This window comes from Falco punctatus (assembly GCF_963210335.1).
Source record: "Falco punctatus genome assembly, chromosome: 6".
In the NCBI taxonomy this organism is placed as follows: domain Eukaryota; kingdom Metazoa; phylum Chordata; class Aves; order Falconiformes; family Falconidae; genus Falco; species Falco punctatus.
In genome coordinates, this window is record NC_137585.1 from 74,435,396 (window position 1) to 74,456,171 (window position 20,776).

The window sequence follows — 20,776 nt, forward strand, 5'->3', positions numbered from 1 at the left end:
TTATTTAGCAAGGCATCTATGTATTACCTAGTGATAATGTCGTATGACTTGAAATGGTAATGAGCACTTCAAAAATGCGAATCAATAAATTATCAGAGACTCCTAAGAAATACGTAAATAACACCCACAGGATTCCATTCTCCCATCTCCTAGAAATATTTCAAATATTTCCTGACATGTTTCTTAAAAGCTGTGTTTTTGGCAGATGCCCTAGTGCTGTACAGATATCATCGTGAACATGGGAGTTATTTAGAAATTTACTTTTAATTATCAGAGGAATCAACAACTGCAATACTATACTAGAAGCATGACTATAAACTCTAAATTAAGAAATGATGACCACCCTACTAGAATGGGCTGTAGTAGAACAGAGAGCTCAGCAAAGAGGCAACCGTGGAAACGTTTGGGAAACTGAAGGGTAACAAGATGTTGTGCCTTGTAATTCCTGGGTTTAGTTATTCGCTTCCTACCCCACTTCTGAACTAAAAAGCAAAACTCTCTTGCTGTCTTTCCAAGTGTCTTAGCCCATTTCTGCCCAGACCAGAGACCCTGCTGCTAGTGGCAGCAGGACACTACTGCTGATGGTCTATGGAAAAGGAGACTGTTACTGTAATTCTTGCCCCACCAGTGAAAACTTCTTAGTACCTTCCAAAGTAGGTTTCCAATTCCTCTCCCATCTTCAGGCATCTGTGCTTGTGGATCTCTTATTTCCAGTTTTGTGGGGTATTGGTTTAGTGGTTTTTTTATTGTTCAATCCCACCTTTGAGAAGCTCCTCACAAAGCTTTGCAGCACTGGCCAGGCCCACGTAGAGTAGCAGGTGAAATGACTTGCAGGATACAGACTTTAGTAAATTTCTCATTGCTTTCTCCCCCCCTGCATGTGTCTATTGCACCTCTGAGCCCACGAAGATGTTAAACAAGTAATTCTGGGAGGACATGAACTGAAGAACTTTGGTTTCCCACAGACTTATACTGAGGCTGATAATGAGCTGTAATTGAAACTTTTCTCATTACCAAGACATTTATATGGTCTCTCAACCATGTGAATCACCGTTTAATAAGAGGCAAGTTCATGTTACAGCCTTTGGGACATTTACAGGATCTCTCAGCCCTACCCAGCTGCCTATTTTCATGAAATAACTTAATTATATTTGAGATAGATTTGGGTGAAACTGCCCAACAGCTTCAAAAGTTATTGGAGAAGTAAAGGAGACACAGCCAAGCATGATCACATAAAGGCCTGTTTCCATAGGAACCTAGAGGGAAAACAGCAATACAATTTGTGAAAAATTTCATTGCAGAGTCACTTTTATTGAAATTTTAAAAATATCTGAGCAGCTTTAAATCACGTGCTGTAACACACAGGAAATCTCTCCCGCCTTCCCCCATCCAGCACCCTGTCTGCAGACCCTGGCCTTCGCACAGCCCACTCCCCCATATCCCTCAGGCACAAAAGCGATGCCTCTTGAAGTCCGGAGGTTGCTCTGCCTGCATTTTGTCAAGCTCCCCTTCAGACGGAAACTATTTTTTTAGGCAAGGCAGGCTTCTGAGGAAGGCATGCCAACTGCTACACTCCGCTGCTCACACACGTTAGGCACACGACAGGAGGAATCACAGGGCTGGCCCCCAGGAGGGGCAGGTCACAGTGTCACCCGCTGAGCCAGGGACCCCACAGCCCAGCCCACGCGGGGCACCGGGGCCTGCAGGCATTGCGCTTTGGCCATGACAGTCATCTGGGGTTTAAGGCCAAGGAGCAGCCAGCAACCGAGTGAGCATCGAGCAGGTGATGATAAGTAGGTTTTCTAGAAAAACCTGCCAGCCCTGCCCTGTTACACCCCCTCAGGTGCAGCGCCCGCCTGAGCCATCTGCCCGAGGTGGCTGCAGCAACCAGCACGGAGAGCTGCGCCCCTGCCCCGCGCAATGAACTGCAGCGGGCGACCTCCGAACGGGGCACCGCGCTGCCAGCGCCCATCACGCGGAGATCCTCCCTCGCAATCAGCGGCTGTCGCTTGTTCTCCTGGCCGCAACTCGAAGCTCGCCAGCCGCTGGGGCCTTCCCTGCCGTGGGCAGAACTACTGGGCCACCGCATCCCCCCTCCTCTTCACCTCGGCCGGCCTGCGGAGCTCCAGCAGCAGGACACCGAGGGCTGCAGCCGGCGTGCGCCCGGGGGCTGCGGTGGGGCAGGGGGCTCAGCGGCCCGGAGCAGGGGGAGGCCGGCCGCCGAGCGCCTGAGGCAGCCGGGGAGCCGGCGCCGGACGGCCGGGGCTGCCCGCGCCATCTTGCTCCCAGGCGCCCCCTCTCGGCCGGGGCCGGGCCGGGGGTCGCGGGTGTCCTCGGCTGCCCGCCGGGCGCCTCCACCGCCCCCTCCGCCCCGGCCCGGGCCGCTCTCCGCCTTCTGCCGGCCGTGCCAGGCAGCCTCTCTCTCGGCCTTCACTACCGGGTCAGGCGAGGCGGGAGCGGCGAGGCAGCGCCCGCCTCGCTCCGGCACCGACAGCGACAGCCCTCCTCCTCCTCGCCATCCTCCTCCTCCTCCTCCTCCCCCTCCTCCCCCCGCCGCGGCCGTCCCTCCCTCCCTCCCTCCCGCCCGCCCTCCCCGCTGCCAGTTTCTCTACAACTAGTACATCCAGGCACAGGCAGGGTCCCGGCCGCTGCGGCTGCCATGGATATCAGCTAAAGCCGGCCGGAGAGGGCAGAGAGAGGCGCTCCCCGACCCAGCTGCCGAGCCCCGCGGGGCCGCCGCGCCCTCCCTCCCGCCGGCCGGCAGCAGCCGCCGCCGCTCCCCGCCCGCCCCCAGCCTGCCCCGGAGGAGCCCGGCTGCCCCGGGGAGGAGGGGGGAAGAGAGGGAGGGAGGGAAGAAGCACGGCGTACTGGGAGGGAGTCGGGCAGAGCATCCCCACGGCAATGTCCAAGGGCTTGAAGAAGAAAAGCCACTGGACGAGCCGAGTCCACGAGATTGTGATCGTGAGGAACCCGGAGGGGCAGCTGGGCTTCGAGCTGAAGGGGGGCGCCGAGAACGGGCAGTTCCCCTACCTGGGGGAGGTGAAGCCCGGCAAGGTGGCCTATGAGGGCGGCAGCAAGTTAGTGCCGGAGGAGCTCCTGCTGGAGGTGAACGAGACCCCCGTGGCCGGGCTTACCATCAGGGATGTGCTGGCCGTGATCAAGCACTGCAAGGACCCCATCCGGCTCAAGTGCGTCAAGCAAGGTAAGGCGGGGACGGGCGCCCCCCCCCCCCCCCCCCGGGGGGCTGGGGCCTGTGTTGGGGGAGTGGGGGGCAGCAACTTTGTTGCTGCAGTTTGACTTTCCCCCCCTCCCCGCCGGAGCCGCCCCCTGCCCGCCGGCGGGGGGAGGATGCGAGCGGCGCTGCGCGGTACCCGCAGCCGGGCGAATTAAATGTGCGTCAGTGACAGCGCTTCGCCATGCGGCGGGAGGGGCGGGGGGGGCCGCGCCGCCGGGCAGCACCCCCGGCATCCCCGGCACCCCCCGGCCGCCTCCCGCCGCGCCGGCCCCGGCCGCCTCTCCGGCGGCTGCTGCTGTCGCTGCCGGGGGACCGGGGGGGCGGCCGGGCACGGCTGCGGAGCGGGGCTTGCCCTTGGTTGTGCTTCGCTCCGGGCGCCGCGGCTTGGGGACGGGGGCTTGCCGCTGCGCGCCCGGCCCCCGCGGGCGGTGAGGGCGGCTGTAGCAGCGCGTAAGTGTCATTAGCGGAAAAGTCATTCATTTGATCCCTGCTGACAACGATCGCTAATCCTAGGGAAACGGGGAGCTGAGGAGAAGCGGGAGGGAGAGGCAGGAAGAAACTTTTGGGAGAGGACGGGCTACTTTTGCCTCTCCTCTGTTCCTCGTGTGTTTTTCCAGCACCGTAATAGGTACAGTGCGTTTCCAGGAAAGCCAGCGGAGACGCCACGGATGCCGTTTACATGTCTGTGTCCTCTGTAAACTGCTGAGCTGGGCTGCCTGCAGCAGAAAGGCTTTCTGCTACCCTCCTCCCCCCCCTCCTCCCCCTCCCCCTCCCCCCAGCCTTTCTGAAGCGAGGAGCGGTGGGCTGCGCCGGGGAGCCGGGCCCCGGGTGCCCCTCGGGCACGGAGGTGCCGGGCGCCCAGGGCTGAAGCACGGCTCCCCGCCGGGCAGCATCGGCCCCGGGAAACCTGGGCATTTCTGCCCGGGGAGGGTGTTAGGTGCCGTGCATCAGCGGTGCTTCTGCTCTGGAACTACAGCCGGCAGCTCAGAGGGCACGGAGGAGAGTTCCTCTGGCATTTGGTATAATTGTGTAATTGACCTGCCTGATTGTAACTGGCGGCTTACTGTTTCAAGTGTCATTCGTGCTGCTTCTGGATGCTCGAAGGGTATTGCCAGTTGTTAGTTTATCCTGACACGCGAGAATCAGTAGACAGAGTTTGACTTTCACACAGGCCTTCAGAATGTACTTTACGATGCTGTCAGTTATCTACATGAGGTCAAACCTCGAAATGCTGATATGATCGGGGATTTTTCTATTTGTCCTTTTGGGTAAGTTGTGCAATATGTTGTAGATTGAATCTGGATAGCCAGGCAATGCAGGGAGACACAATACTTTGTGATAAGTGAAGATTAGAAAGGAGTATAATGGATTCTGTCTTGCAGTATAGTGTCATCTCTGGGCGGCCAAACTCCAGGAAACCTGCTCTGTAGTTTCTTTTTTTATTCATAATTCTAGTGTGAGTGGTCTTACTGTGACAGGATTCAAAAAGAAGCAGCAGTGGAAGCGTCAAGAAGATAAGGGTTTGTTAAGTTATTTAAATTTTTATTTATTTTTTCCCCCCAGAAATCCTATAGATGCTTTACAGTAATGCCAGTTTCAGGTTATGTTCATTTACTATGTGAGACAGTCTCTGTCCCACCTCGGCAATGTTTTTCTAATGTATCTCTTTAAGTCAAAGCAATCACCGGTGATTCATTAATGTGTGCGCCCTTAATAAAGATATCTGTCATATGTGAATTAGGGACATTAGTCAGGCTTTTAGTCTGTGGATTACTGCAGGTTTCTTGAATGAGACAGAGAGGATGAATTCTAAATTCTGCCTAGTTTATATCTCTCTGAGGTGTTTCACTTCAGTATGTTAACACACTACACTTTTGATGCTCAAAAGATCCTCAAAGCACTGGTCAGATGACTGCTTTTTTGGAAGGGACAGTTCTGCATAGATTCTTGGACTCAGAGAGCCTTTCTGGCTGGAATGATCTTTCTTGTGCTGTGGCATCCTTTACTTCTCCAAAGGGAGAGGCCACCTACATCCAATTTCCCTTTTTTACAAAAAAGTCAATGGTTTGTGTATTTTATCACCTGACTAATCCTTCAGTGTAATTCAGTCTAATCTCTGCACCCCTTGGTTACAAAGCACAGACAGCAGGCATCTACGTTACAGTAACAGATTACTATTCCCTAACAGTACTTTGCAGCAGTGTGTAGGAGAGAAAAAGCTGGGCAATAAAATCTTTCTATGTTTTTGTAACTTTTGTTCTCTTTTTAATTGTAAAACACCTTTAGTGGGCTGGAACAAGGTTAATGACTCCATTATCATTGTTTCCGCATAATTTATCAATGATAACTCTGTAAATTAGAATAGCATGACCTTGAATGCACCATGTGACTGTAGTTGCTTCTTCAGTGCTGCCTAGGAATGAAGTCAGAGAGATTTGTGGAGGTAGGACACGACTATTTATAATTTGATGCTGAAGAGACTCTGAGTATTTCTCTTGTTTGAAAGTTTTGATAACTCAGCAGTGAAAATTCACTTGTAGATTAAATCAGGGAATGGCTGATTCAGTTTACAGGAATTAGCTTAGCTTTTTTGAAGTACAGAAAATAAAGGTGCTTTCATGATTTTCCGTTACATTGTGCTTGATTAAACACCCTCCTCTTTGCAATAATGAAATACTTCGTCTTTTATCATTTTGCAAGGTAAAATATTTATTTTAAAAAAAGTCCAATGGAATATTGCTGTTTTATGTGAGCTGAACGTCTTAAGCTAAAAATACTAACTTTGAAAAAAAATAATCATACAATGTGGGAGTTGCTGTATATTATCAGGAGGAGTAATCATGAGAATCTAATTAGCAGTTCCATGATATGATCTGACGTAGAACTGTCCTAAGTATGACACCCAATAAATGAGGATTTCATGCAGGAAATTATTGCCTGGTTTTGCATGGGGAGAAAAGATTGTAAGAAGCTATTATTATTACTACTACTACTATTATTATGTTGATCTGAATTGTAAGAGTTCACAGAGAATGGAGACTGTTTCCTGTTTGGTTTTTTTTTTTGTTAGGGTTTTTTTTGGGTTTTTTTGGTTGTTTGTTGTTTTTTTTTTTTGTGAGTCACTTAACTGTGCTACTGTTGGCAGAATCCGAGAGATTCTCTTGAAACACATAGGATGAAATCTTGGCCCAGATGAAGTCAATGGCAAAGCTGGCCTTGACATCAAATGAAGAAGGCAGGATTTCCTCTGTAAAGTCCTATGCTTTTTTGAATATATACCCTTTCCATGGGAGAACTTTGTAAAGCAAGGTACTTGGGCATATTTGTATAATGTTATGCATTGTGACCTTCACTCTGGTGAAGAAAGAAGCCTGACTGTTTCTGAGAGAAATACTTGTAAATTTCACATGTGATTGTTTTTACATGCAGAACAGTTTAGATTAAGTACTATCATCTTCCCACAGATGCACAGATGCGTAGTTGTAAAAAGTAGCGATGTGTTAAGGAAAGGCATCCTAATTTGGATAAGCAGTCACACGGGGAAGAGTCATGTGAGGAGCAATGTTGTCTGCAGTTCCACTCTCTGTTCATCACTGCTGTCTCAGATCCACACTATCTTTCTGCAGTAATTCCCATCAGTAGGTGATGATGTGCAGGGCCATGATGTGCACAGACTCCAGTACAGCTTTGCTTTTAGTTTGAAGGGTTGCAGGAACATCCCACTCAGTCATACTGCATGAACCAGGATCTTTATTCTTTTCATAGAGTTATAAACTTCCACAGATGCCCTCTGCAGAATCCCAATGAACAGTATGAAAACATGGATTTCAGAACTCGGGAGCGCTGCAGCGGATTTTGTCCTGCTGCCTGACACACTCCTTCCTCCAGGAAAATGATTTGGACATACTAAGTAACCAGGTCATCTGATTAACTGAGCAATTTAATTTACTTTTGGAAGTATTTAGTGGTATGACCATATGAAATATGAATAACATTGATACTTTATATTGACACTTTCTAATGTCACTGATTGGACTTTAAGTCATCTGACTTTGAACTTCAACCCACGATGCTTTAGTTCCTTATGCAAAAAGGCAATTAGTACATGTAAGGAGAGACTTAAAACCAGATTTACTTTCTGAGTCTAATCATTTAGTGGACAGTAAGCATACGCTATAATGTTTTGCCGACTATAGATGGACTTGGGCATATCTGCAAGTGCTTTCCCAGTCAGGAGAAGATTTGGACCCTTGTTAGGATGGATACAAGAGTCACCAAGTATGGGCAGACTGCAGGCCTGCATCCTCTACATCCTATTCCTGGTAGTGGAGACAGTGGTTTCCCAGCCAAGAGTAAAAGGGCAGGACAGGCCTGTCCTGGCACCCAGTGATTTGTGGCTCAGGGTTTTAGTAGCCTTCTAGTGGGTTTGTTGTTGGTTTTTTTTTTTTCCTTAATGAGTTCATCCATGAAATTTGCAATTAAAACCTAGCTTGCCGTTAACTTTTTTTCTTTAAAAATCTGTGACAAGCCTTTCAACAGAGAAGTACAGGAATGTGTTGGTTTTCCACAGTTTTTCCCTGCACATGTAAATACCATGTCAGCTAGTTAAAATGTTACCATTTTCATATGGACTTTTTCATACACATATTCTTATGTATAGTTATATTTTAAGAAATTTCTTTGGTTATTTAAGTTCATCAATAATTCTCTTCTACGTTCAGTAAAATACACTGTGCACAGATGTCTTTTTGTGGTTTTTCTTCCTGGGTATCATTATATACTATCTTCCAAGATGTGGATGTTGGATAAAATTTTCTTCACCAATATAAAGAACAATATTTTACAGTAGGAAGCTGCATGATTTTCCTGAACAAAAAAAATGTTACAAGGGCCTTGCAAAAACCAAACCCAAAGAATTATGAAAACCTGCATGGTTGCACTTGTGGTTGCACTTGTGGTATGTAATGAAAAGATGGTCTTTGACAATCAATTGTACTTCAGACCTACTCCTTTTTCCTAACTTGTGCTCCTTAGAATCTTACCAACTCTAGAAATTAAATTCAGAGTTCTCTTTTTTGCCATTACTTTATGTCATTCATATGCTTGTCCATCTTAATTTAAAGACCATTGAAGCTGACTTCTGACTCATGTAGCTGGTGATTTATTCTTCAGCTCTTCCAGAGAGATTGTGATGTTTCACGTCAGGAACTCTGTGTGTTCACTGGCAGTAGAATTATATTCATCAGTCTTATTCCTTCTCTGGGAATTACAAATGTGCCATTAAAGGACGAGGCCATGACTTTGTTAGTGCATCATTTCCTTGAAGAAATGAAATAATTGAGTGCTCTGCTTAGTTCTGTTGAATTGCATATGGTAAAGTTCATCTCACACTAACACTTGCCCATCTGTTGATACTGTTGACATCAAAGGAAGGTACTGGTATGAGGTCTGCGTCTGACTTACTGTATGCATCTTGTAACCTCACCTGCATTAATTCAGCATTTCATGAAATACATGGATTCTGAGCTTTTGCTTTCAGTGTTCATGATCTTCTCCTTGCTCCTTATAGATGAGAAGCTCCTTTTATGACATGAAAGAATTGATAAATTATTCATCTACATTTTTTTTGTGTACAAGAAGTGGTGTATGCATGGAAAATGTGCTCCTTCAGAAGGGATTTATGTGAGGAGGTGGTCATAACTGTGATTTAGAAAGGGTGATGGAGAGGAAAGTGCTGCAGTAGTTGTAGAAGCAGATGTTTCTTGTTCTTCTCCTCATAGTGGTATAAACAAAAAAAGGGAAACTTTGTGCTGGAGAGCATCAAGCCAAGGGTCAAAGGACATAGTGCTATTGCTTGAGTATGTTAATGTTCTGGAAGTATTTTTTTTTTCTTCCATACATACAATACATCTTTATGAATACATGAGTATACATAGACATCTATTTTTTTTGAGTTATGTGTAGGACTTTTTACATTGAGAGTGTGTAAGACTGTGTAATATTGCTATGCAATAATATATAGTGATATGTATGGGCTACAGTACTAACCTAGAATATTTTTCATACGAGTTTTGATGCATATGTATATGTATCTGATAGTTACAATGAACCTTTTCACTCTGGTGGCCAAGCAATGTGCAGTATGGCACAGTATTCTGCAGCGGGAAGTAAAATGATGGTAAACTTTAGAATGTTTGCCTGCCCAAGCAGGCGTAGTCTGTAGCACAGAGTTTGAAGGTATTGATTTCTTTTGTTGCTGAATGTCATTGCAATGCTGGCTTTAACTGAATTTTCTAAAATCAGGGGGGCTGTGATCCCGACAGCCTCTCTTCAGCACACCTAATTTGTTACAAACCAGCTTTCTTTCAGCCTTATGGAAATCTATCCAGTAAAAAGGAGTAATAGTTTTGCTGGCCATTTCTATAGCTTTCTGACTGTAGGCTGAAGCTACCATAATGGAAAATACGATGGCAGATCAAAGGAAGAGAAAAGAAAGGGAGTGAAAGTCTTTACTAAAAATGAATATTATTTAGTGTTCCTAAACTGGACAGAAATCCTTATTGGTAATTGATAATCTCTAAAACAGTTCTTACGATTTGAATGTTCTTTTAACATTAGCCTAAAATGTCTTATTTATTAAAACCTATCCATAATTTGGAAACTTCACTAGAATCTCAGTTGACAAAAGGCTGTTTGTGTGTATCTGCCCTGTATTTACCCTTTTTACAGTGTGTAAATGAACCACAAACGCATTATTTCTGAACTCTTGGTCAGCGCGTGCAGAGTGCTAGGATCCAGAGAGTTTAATCAAAAGGTATGTTGCTGTCAACACAGCACTTCCAGGTGTCTTCTCATTCATATATTGTTATGATTAGCGATATATGAATAATGCTGTTTCACTCTGCTTATCAGCTTCAGACGTTTCTCCTGCACGTCTTTGATTATTTCCACAATGCAGGAAGTCCAGAAAAAGGAAAGTAAGACAAGGAACAAAACAGAGATAGTAAAATGTGGGAAAGAAAGCCCCAGGAAAAAAAATCAGACACTAATAAACAAAATCATTAATAAACTAAAATATTACCAGTTTTAGTAATCACATGTTGTGTCATACTCAAGAGAGACTGTACAGCTCTGGGGAGATTCTCCAGTGGAGCCAAAAGTCAGCACGGGGAATATGCATTTCTTAGGTCTGTCTTAGTTCCTCAAAATATGTAGAAATCATAGAATCATTTAGGTTGGAAAAGACCTTTAAGATCATCAGGTCCAACCGTTAACCCAGGACTGCCAAGCCTACCACTAAACCATGTCCTGAAGTGCCACATCTACATGTCTTTTAAACACCTCCAGGGATGGTGACAACCACCTTCCTGGGCAGCCTGTTCCAATGGTTGACAGCCCTTTCAGGGAAGAAGTTTTTCTTGATATCCAATCTTAACCTCCCCTGGTGCAACTTGAGGCCATTGCCTCTTGTCCAGTTTCTTGTTACCTGGGAGAAGAGACCGACCCCCACCTGCCTACAGCCTCCTGTCAGGGAGCTGCAGAGAGCAGTAAGGTCCCCCCTGAGCCCCCTCCTCTCCAGGCTGAACAGCCCCAGGTCCCCCAGCTGCTCCTCACCAGACTTGTGCCCCAGACCCTTCACCAGCTGCGTTGCCCCTCTCTGGACACGCTCCAGCCCCTCAACGTCCCTCCTGAAGTGAGGGGCCCAAAGCTGAACCCCGTGTCCGAGGTGCGGCCTCACCAGTGCCCAGTGCAGGGGGACGGTCACTGCCCTGGCCCTGCTGGCCACACTGTTTCAGATACCAGCCAGGACGCTGCTGGCCTTCTGCCCCCCCGGGCACACGGCTGGCTCCTGCCCAGGGCTGTCACCCAGCCCCCCCAGGCCCTTTCCCCAGGCAGTTCCCAGCCCCCTGCCCCAGCCCGTCACACTGCATGGGGCTGGTGTGACCCAGGGGCAGGACCCGGCACTGAGCCCTGTTGAACCTCCTACAAGTGGCCTCGGCCCATCGGCCCGGCCTGCCCAGCCCCCTCTGCAGAGCCCCCTGCCCTCCCGCAGGTCAGCACTGCCCCCAGCTCGGTGTCACCTGCAAACCGACCGAGGGTGCACTCGGTCCCCTCGTCCAGACCGTTGATGAAGACATTAAACAGGGCTGGCCCCAGCACGGAGCCCTGAACAGCACCTGTGACCGGCCGCCAGCAGGATGTAACCCCGTTCCCCACCGCCCTGGGCTCGGCCATCCAGCCGGCTTCTGACCCAGCGCAGAGTGCACCCGCCTGAGCCATGAGCAGCCAGATTCTCCAGGAGAATGCTGGGCTGCAGCTGGCTCTCTGCAATACCCACAGTTGTCTTACTGCCATGAAGAAACCAGAATTTCTTCTTTAGCTGAAATCACAAGTTCTTAATGTATCTGTTTCTGTCCCAAGTTCTCATCAAAGTAGGGCGAAATAATGGTGCCCCCTGAGAAGTGGGGGAGAAACACATATTTGTGTTGGCTGACACCTGTTTGTGTAGGATGACTTCCGTATGTGTGTGACAGTCCTAGAGAAGCGGAGATTTACCAGGTAGTGTTTAGTTACCATCACCCCAGAACTGCATTCAGGGTCCCTTGCTGCTGAGGAGGCACCTTGTCCTCCCTGGCTCCCTTTCTGCACCCTCGTTCTCTGGTACCAAAACAGCTGTGGTGTCACTGACCCTAGGAAGTAGTGTTGGCCTACAAACGCCATGTAACTTCTGTGCCTTTCCTTTCCGACCTCTGATCTTGAGAAACAAGGGTTACAGTTCAGGTGTTCAAGACCATGTGAAAATGGAATTAAAAACCGAGCACGCATGTGTTTTATGGTTTGCAGACAAAACAGGATGGCTATGTCCACTACCAGGAAAAATCCATAGGTGAAATAATGCCTTTTTACATTTCTGTATCACATTTTTTTCTGACTCTCCTGACTCATCCTTGGTTCAGATCAGTGTACTTCAAGGAGTTCCCCCTGTACCTTTTCTTCCTTACAGACCATGGAGCCCTACCTGCTGCCAGTGTCCTTTCTCACCCGATCTGCAGCTTTTCTGCTATTTGAGCATCTTTGTTCAGGGCTTCCCATGACCATGAAATTCACCTTGACCCTTTCAAGTAGTGCATCTTTCAGGTCTGACATTAGTACCAACTAGTTTATTCTGCCACTGAGGTATTTCTACCCTCTATGCTTGAATTTACTTCAGAAAGTGTGCAGAAACTTGTTTTGGCCCAGAATTTTGGCATTCCATGATTCCAGATCATTTCTGTTCTGATGGGAGCAAGCCTGGTATAACAGTCTCCCATTGTCCCTGGTCTGGGAGATATGTGACACAGCCTTGACAACATATGGTAGACTCTATAGCCAGTGATGGCAGTCATTTCATTGAATATCCAGAATTATTGAATTGTTCACAGAGTCCCCAGATTATTACACTGGGGGCCAGGATTTTACTTTGGAAGTCTGTTAGGTCAGGCTCAGAGGAAAAAATTGAGATCACTCACGCTGCAGAGTTATAGAGTGTTTGTTTTTTTAAAAAAACTCAGATTAGATGAAATACTCCGTCCTCAGTATGCAGAAAAGAAGGAAAAAAATCAAAGTATTTTTTACAGTTTTAGTAGTGCTGATAGATTCGCTATAAATAGCAGAACCAACTGGAAAATAATAGTAGGAACATAATGAGAAAAATTTTCTACAATGTATACTAGGAAGTAAATTGTCTAGCTGTGTTAATGTAACATTGTTATTCCAGAGTGGAAATCCTTCCTGGAAACAGGTAACAGTTGCCTTTTATTACTTATCTATTTAATCTTAGTATCTTCAAATCTCACATTGCCTTTGCCTTTATCGGAATGAAATGTGGCATATGATTTGTTAAATTGCACATTTTATGGTGTTTTTTTTTAATAAAAATATTCTTCCAGCTTTGTTTTCTTCATGGCAATCATTAATTAATCTGCATGTTTCTGCTAAAATATATTTATTTCATAAAACTACACCTAACTTGTGCTACAGAAGCTGAAAGGAAACAAAATTAGGGCATCAGTGTCATTCCAGGACATCCATTTCACATGTAAGTTCTTACAACACACACATTTTTTGTTTGCTTGGTTTTAAACTCAGATTGAAAACTGAGGGATGGTACTATTTTTACAGTGTATGAGTTACACTGCTTAGTTTCTAATGTGTTGCATTCACAGTGGCTTGTTCTTTGACTGGTATGAAATGAAATGGCTGGTTTAGTTTCTGTTGTTTACTTGCTAAGTCCTTCTTTGTGCTAAACCTGCATTAATAAATGTCACGTAAGCCTTTCTTACGCTTCCAGAATGGTATGTTAGTATAAACAAGGATTGATCCCATTATATTTTAATTCTCTGCCCTTACATTTTTATAAGAACAGCATTTTATATTTAAAATAGTTGTAGAAGGCTGTTGCAAACATAAGGTGCTCCCAGCACTGAAGTGCTGTCCGGGGGGAGTGGGAAAGGCAGCTCAGCTCTTGTAGCAGATTGAGGCAGGAGGTGAACACTTCAATTTAAACTATAGTGCACTTTGGTTAGGTAAAGTGTAATTATCCCCTCAAACTACCTGCACAGCCACTATGCCATTCTTCGGTAAAACTCTCCTTGCAGCTCAGATCCGCTGAGATGCCTGCTCTGCACTTGACAGTACTGGGTGGTGAGCTCATTATATTGACAGTGATTGTTTTTGCTGGTATGTCTGATTTCTCTTTCCATGTGGGTTTCTTAGGTCTGCCTGTTGTCTGATGCATAAAGTCTGAAACCTTTTGGTGAGAGAAACTGCCTTTTTGTTATAGCAACTAGCATGACAATTGCAAGTTGGGAGTCTTTGTTTTCTATGGCAACGTAAGGAAGTATTCACATTAAGTTCAGAGTTAGCCATAATGACTTTCTTGGTAATAGTTATTGAAAGTATTGTGTATCATAGCATAGGATCTGTAACTCAAATTGACAATATTTCAGTCTTGGTGATAGAGCTGTAAAGTGGATACTTGAGCAAGATGATTTAAGAGAAACTACCAAGTTACGACGAACGTGGAGCTTCTGGTGTTGGTAGCCCTGGTCTGTTCTCTCGGGGTCTTTCCATTACAGCTGCTGTCAGAGAAGCCTGTTCAGAAATCCTTAGCTATTCCGTCTACAGAGAATAAATTTCCCAAGTAATTTAGTTTTTCTTTTCATCTGCTCCATTTACTTGTGGAAGAACATTTTCCCCCTATAAACTTCTAGAAGAATTACTGGAATTTCTGATAAGCCAGTAAAAAGAGTTTTTTTCAACAGTCACTCTATTTGGTAATTTTCCAGTAAAAATAGCATAAAAGATTTCAGGAAAAGGATGCATCACAGGACTGGAGGTTTTGTTGGGAAAATAAAGTAAAATCAAGATGTTGGGTTTTCTTAATTAAAATTAAAAGTCACTGAGATATTAATTAAAAGGTCTGGATTCATATTTATGCTGTTTTGATGTCATGCCTGTGGTACTTATGTACTGAAATACTCTTCAGAACAGATGAACCCATAAAATTTAAAAATGTCTCCCTTAAATATGTGTGAAATATTGTAGGGTTTTGTGTACAGCTAATCTGACTTGCAGAAGTATAACAGCTGCTTTGCCTTGATAAGGATTAATGCCAGTGTATGTGTTTTAAGGGTAGTAAAATTAATGTTTCTGAATGTAAAAGTTGGGGAAACTGAAGATTTTTTTTTGCATACCTGAGAAAGTACCTCTTAGGAAATTTAGCAGGTCCAGTTGGGATCCAATAGTGTTCTTTCAGGTCAATGTTAAGTAGATTTCCAGTAAGCAGTAAGAAACTTTCTCACCGATTGCTGCAGGAATTGGTTGCAGTCAGCTGCAGAATTCCTCCCTCCGTATCTGCAGGATGCTGCTGGGAAAGAGATTTGCAGCTGAGACATTAAAACAGAAGTCTTCACAGGTATCCCTCTAGACATTAATATTACTGTTGTTATTAAACTATCTGAATAGCTTCCAGATTGTAAAAATCCTTTACAAAAACAGCTTATTCAGACTTCTCCAACAGGGTATTACCTTTGGTGTCCTCACTAACCTTTGTGAATTTCAGTATGGGGAGGGAAACTGAGGCTGTGCAAAAACTTCCTCACATCTCTGGTGTCTTGATCTAGGCTATGAGATCCTGTTCTTAAAAACTCTTGGGAAATTGCAGTTTCACAGTTGCAGTGAAATTTTCACTGTGCAATGTATTTTCATCGTGTGTGCTGTCTTTTTATGTTGTTGGGTTTTTTTTGTTGTGTGTGGTTTTTTTTTTAAGTTATTTGAAGCCTTTCTAGCTTTTTAAGGGGATCTGTCAAAATATGGATGGTTTACCAATAGAACTGGCACTGTATTTCTCTAATGTGATTGCTTAGTTTCTACTTTTTATTCTTTAAAAAATTAAGCTCTTAAAACATGTATGTTATTATTAGTCTATCATGACAACTAAAATCAGATCCCATGGAGACAGGTACTACAAGCTGGCAGTGAGAAACAGTCACTGCCCCAGAGGGTTTATAAAGGCTAATTAGAGACAGTGGATGGGTAGGAAGAGACAGAACCGCACAGTGGTGAAATGACTTGCCAAAAAATCTCAGATCAGTCAATAACAGGTGAAGAACCCTGCAATGTAATTTAAAAGTCTGTGCAAGCAGTACTGCGTCCAAGTACAGGCACACAAACTGCAAAAAAAACCCCTCTCCTGTTCAGTGAGGGTTTCTATTGATTGCTTGAGTAAAATATTTTTATAGGTATTTATTTTAAATCACATGACAAATCCCGTGTAAAGCAGAAGCTTTGTCAATAACAAAGAAGCACAAGCATGCCAAGGTCTGTACAGAGGAGAGAGAGTGATGGAGTGTTGTCTCCTAACATAAAATGCGTTTCAGAGATATATTGGAAGCGGTAAAGTGTAGGAAACCAAAGTAACATGCATTTATATATCTTAATGTGATATTTATGTTTGTTTGCAGTGCTAATTGAACATGTAGGTACGTCAACCACACTGTATGAGACATTAAAATTCTTCTGGCCTGTTAAAGCTACTGCCTGATGAGTGGCAAATCATAAATAATTTTTTGGGGGGGTTTCTGGGGTGTTTATTCCACCCCCCCCCCTCCCCCCTTTTCTTTGTGTTTTAAAAAACTTCCTCATTTGTTTTGGAAATATGAGAAGTCCTAAAAAATGTTACCGCAGGCCAAGTTTGGTTTGCCAAGTGACACATACAAAATAGTAATGAAAAAAACAGTAGGAGCATCTCACAGTGCTGAGGGAGTTAGCTCGGCTTCTCCGGGTGGTGGCTTCTTTCAGAGTCCTGATGGTGCCGGGTTTTTACCCAGACTGAGTGGGGCTGTTGGCAGAATCCTAGATTTAGCCCAACTTGCAAAAAGTCAGGGCTAGGGTTCAGAGTTGTCAGGTGACATCTCTCCAAATTCGTGAGGAATCGCGGAGAAGTGAGGCTGCCCTGATGTTACGAGGATATCTGGCACTCCTAGGCAGGGCTCTGTGGAGGCTGTTTGAATCGCAGTGACACCAAGGGTTACACTTTCTGGTTCTGTGCTTTTGTCCCTCCGCGGAGAGCTGTTGGTCCCTTTCTGTGCTTCTGCATCCTTCTCTTTGGCATCGATTTCTCATTTCTCACTGGAAACTCTTCCCTCCCGCTCCCCTTGGAGAGGCTGGCAGAAAGGAAAGGGTGGGGTGACTCCCTAGCACTTACCCAGTGTGAGGAATCTCTGCCTGAGCTGCTGGAGTACGTTTCACTGTGAGGACCCCCTAGAAGGTCTTCGTGCCCTCCTCTTCCAGTGCCTAGGGCTTGTGCAGAGTTGAAGAGATGACCAGTGAGGGGTCAGAGTTGGATTTTGCCTTGTACAAGCAATAAGTCTTAGATGTTGCCAAATCCACCCTCCTTTTTCAGGAGAAAGGTGCTGTGTAACATGAAGGATGACATCCAGCTGAGGTTCTGCAACCCTATTTTTACTCCCTTTTAAAGTACCACAGAATATCTAAGTCCTTTAAATAAAACTGGCACAAGCCAGTGCAGCACATTATGGACACCTGAGCTGGTGAAAAAGGAAGTCATGTGTTTGCCGCACAGCACCCTTCATTGTGTAGTTAGCCTGATAGGACTTTGGTCCTGAAGTTGACCATAAGCACACGGTTGCGCTGCATTTGCATTATTAATTTTTCGAGGTGTTTTACAGGTGAAGTCATTTATAGGGCTAAGGACGAAGGAAACCTTGAAAAGCTGACCTCTCTGGTCAGGAAAAGGGCAGCTGGTTTGCAGTGCCTGGTGATACTGTGCAACAATTTGCTGCAGATGTGTGTGATATTCAGTGCAGCCAGTATCACCAGGGAGTAGGTGAGATGAGCTGGATTTTGGCTGGGGTACCAAAGTTAACAGTCCATACTCCTGCAAAGAAAAGGTCCAAGCTGTACTTGATGGAATAGCGCTGAGATCATTCTTCTTCCAGGACCATGACCAGCTCTTCAGTGTCCTGAATTCAGCCAATGATGGGGTGTTCAGGCATGCCGAGCGTCCTCATATCAGGAGAGGAAAATACCTCTGTTTGAAGGGTGCTGGGGTCACCCTGCACTGGAGAACACTTGAGTTTTTTCTTCTGCATGTGTGTGTCTCCCACTGTCATCAGAAGGACGGCATAGCTGAACCTGCACAGAGTGCTGGACCCAGCCACATCCCAAAACAGATGAGTGAGTAATGGATAGTTATCTGGGTGTTAGGGGACCTGAGCTTTCCCTCTGTGAATGTCATATGGGGCACCACAAAGGTGTCCTTGAAGGTGCCTTGCAAGCAGGTAACCTGAATGGGCTCCTCATCAGGCTTGGAGGCCGTCCCATGGAGCAGGTCTGTAATCTCCAGTGACCCTCAGTGTGGGACCTATGCTTGGGTAGGAATTCCTCAACTAATATTTGAAAAATTTCCTTCTTTATCCAGTTTTATTTTTTAAAAGCAGAAAATGAAACCAAATACCAACCTTAAGGGTTTTTGGTTTTTTTTTTTTTTAAGCAGAATCCTTGTTTTCTGACCAGTCTTTCTCAGCTCGGTTGTATCTGTCTTAACTCGAGAGCAAGTGCTCCCTGCCAAATTGCTTGGACACAGGCTATGCAAAGGAGTGCCATCTACTCCATCACCAACTAGTTGCAGCTTTTAAGTTCTTGTTTGGAAGCCTTCCTAGCAGGAGCCAACTACATCACATCATGTTTATCTTCTAAGATCAGATGGATCACAGAACTAGTGCAGCATTGCACAGAGTCAAAAGTTTATGCACATGTTTATTCATGTTTTGCTCGAAAACAGTGTTGTGTGTTAGTGCTGAGAGGCAAGTTCTGATCAAATCCAGGGACAGCCTAGCCTCTGTATCTCTATAGCATTTCTTAATATTTTTTTTTTTTGTCCCCTTAGGCTGGCAGTCACAGATACTGCTGTCTCCTGAAAACAGCCTGCAGTTAGGCAGGGTGGACCTGCAATGTGTGTTTTACACAGGAGTTGTTCAGAGGGGCAGCAGAAAAGAGAGAGAAAAAAAACCCAACTGAGTTGATTCACCCAGATCTGCAAGTCAGGAGTCCCTCTTTACATTTTAGATTCCGGGTTTTGTTTTTTTTTCATATTTTTCCTGTTGTGAAGAGTATATCTGTTAAATTTGCAATAATTCTTTTCTAAATCAAATGGCTACATCTTATTATAAAGAATAGGTGACCTTACAAGTATCAGACTTTTTTCTCACCCTTTTTTCCCCCCTTGCGGCTCTAACCTGTGCACTGCAAGGGCTGTTTCACTGTTTGGAACATTTTGAATTTTATGTAAAACATATCTTCAAAAGGAAAAAGGACCTGTAGCAGAGAGGCTCCATCTTTAGGACCTGAAGGTGTTTCACACATCTGGGGCTTTGTATAAGCAGCAAAGAAAACCCCTACGTTTTGAAAATGAAATAATAAATTTGATTAACAATTATTAATATAATTTGAATAACAATATTATATGTCAGATAACTTGAGAATTTGGCTTTGAGGGGCTAGAAACTGCAGATTTCTCAGAGAGCATAAATTGCAGGTGTTCTGTAGCTTTCAGGGTGACACACATTTTTGTACGTCTGAGCCAACTGGAGCTGCCAGTGCTGAGCAGCCCAGCAGCTGGCCCAGCTGGAAGCGGCTGTCATCCCCAGAAATGCTTCACGAGCCTGCTGGAGCCTGCTCCTAGTTCCCCTCGGAGCAGCCTGCTTCCAGTGCCATCCTAACATAACACAGTATCTTCTGACTGTTCCTTCGGCTTATTTTCCTTTGAAAAAAAGTTTGTCTGTGAACTATCAGCTGGGTGTCATGTTTGCTTGCAAAACACCTGCAACAACACATAATTTTTGCTTCGCTTATGTCAAACAAGACAGCCAAGAATTACATGCCCATGCTGACTTACGCTGTACAGGTTGGAATTACATTGGAAATGCATGAATTTCACGTCTTGCTGAGCTTTGCTTTATTTTCATGTGCCAATATCAACTACTTGGGGCAATTTTCTATCAGTATTATCAAGTTCACAGTACAGCGTGGAATATTTTGTGTTTCTCTTGTAGGAGAATTGCCATTCTCTTGTAGGAGGATTGCCAATCAACTGTTTGTAGATCTTGCATTTCCATGTTTTAGAGCTATGTTTTAAAGGTTTATAATTGAGTTTTGCTTACTAAAGCTGTCTGCAAGCAATGCCTGTAATTTGTTTTTGTCTTAGAACTGTTTAGGAAACAAGGAAATTTTGAATTGTCTTGGGTTTTTCAGAAAGGTTTGCAAACTATTTCTGTAATTGCTTATTATAAATGCAAAGAATAATCTGGCCGGCAAAGAAAAGTAAGGAAAGAGGGGAAAAAAAGAGGTAGAGGTGGAAGACAGTGCTAAATAATTCCATCCAGTTGCTTAACAGGCTACAGAGATTTGTTGGCCTGCAGTGCTGGTGCTACTGCCTGAGAATTTCCATCTTTTCAGATTACATACCCCAGCACAGGACTCTTCAGGGTGGGTTTTTTTTTGTTTTTTTAAAAAAAGGACAGTATCTAATGTAAGAGCTGTGAATTCTCAGTGGGAACCGGAGATGCCCTGCCTTCGGAGCCCTGGCTCCAATGCACGGGAAGAGCTGGTGCTACAGCCCAGCCCAAGAAATGGGAGAGACCTGGAGCTGCTGCCCTAGCGTTGGGTACAGGAGGGGAGAAGGGAGGGAGGCGGCTCTCCCCAGGGAGACAATTCCAGCCCCTTGTGCTCATGCAAACCTTGGGAGATGGAGGGGAGTTGTGCTCTTAGCCCTGGGACAGCTGCCTCCCCACCATTCTTGCTGCCCATCTCCAGAGAGGAGCTTTGCTTCCCTCCCCTCTCCCCTTTCCTCAACATCCCTTTCAGCAGGGTTGGCACCTAGAGGGGGAGAATCTGCCACAGGCTTCATGCTGCATTGCCAAGAAGTGCTGCCCTGCCCTGGCTGTGCCGCCTGCACCCACCCGGCGTCGGAGCCTGGCT

The 20,776-nt window shown here is 45.4% G+C and overlaps 1 protein-coding gene across 6 annotated transcripts in view; it reads left to right on the top strand.

Moving 5' to 3' along the window:
- Positions 1-2,232: 2,232 nt before the first annotated feature.
- The window catches only part of MAGI2 (membrane associated guanylate kinase, WW and PDZ domain containing 2), a 761,916-nt gene continuing 743,372 nt past the window's right edge, over positions 2,233-20,776 (top strand). For all 6 annotated transcript variants that reach the window (XM_080391914.1, XM_080391915.1, XM_080391910.1 and 3 more), the window contains exon 1: positions 2,233-3,202. In XM_080391914.1, the coding sequence (XP_080248040.1) occupies positions 2,902-3,202 (301 nt within the window). In that variant the 5' untranslated portion in view covers positions 2,233-2,901. The remainder of the gene's footprint in view (positions 3,203-20,776) is intronic.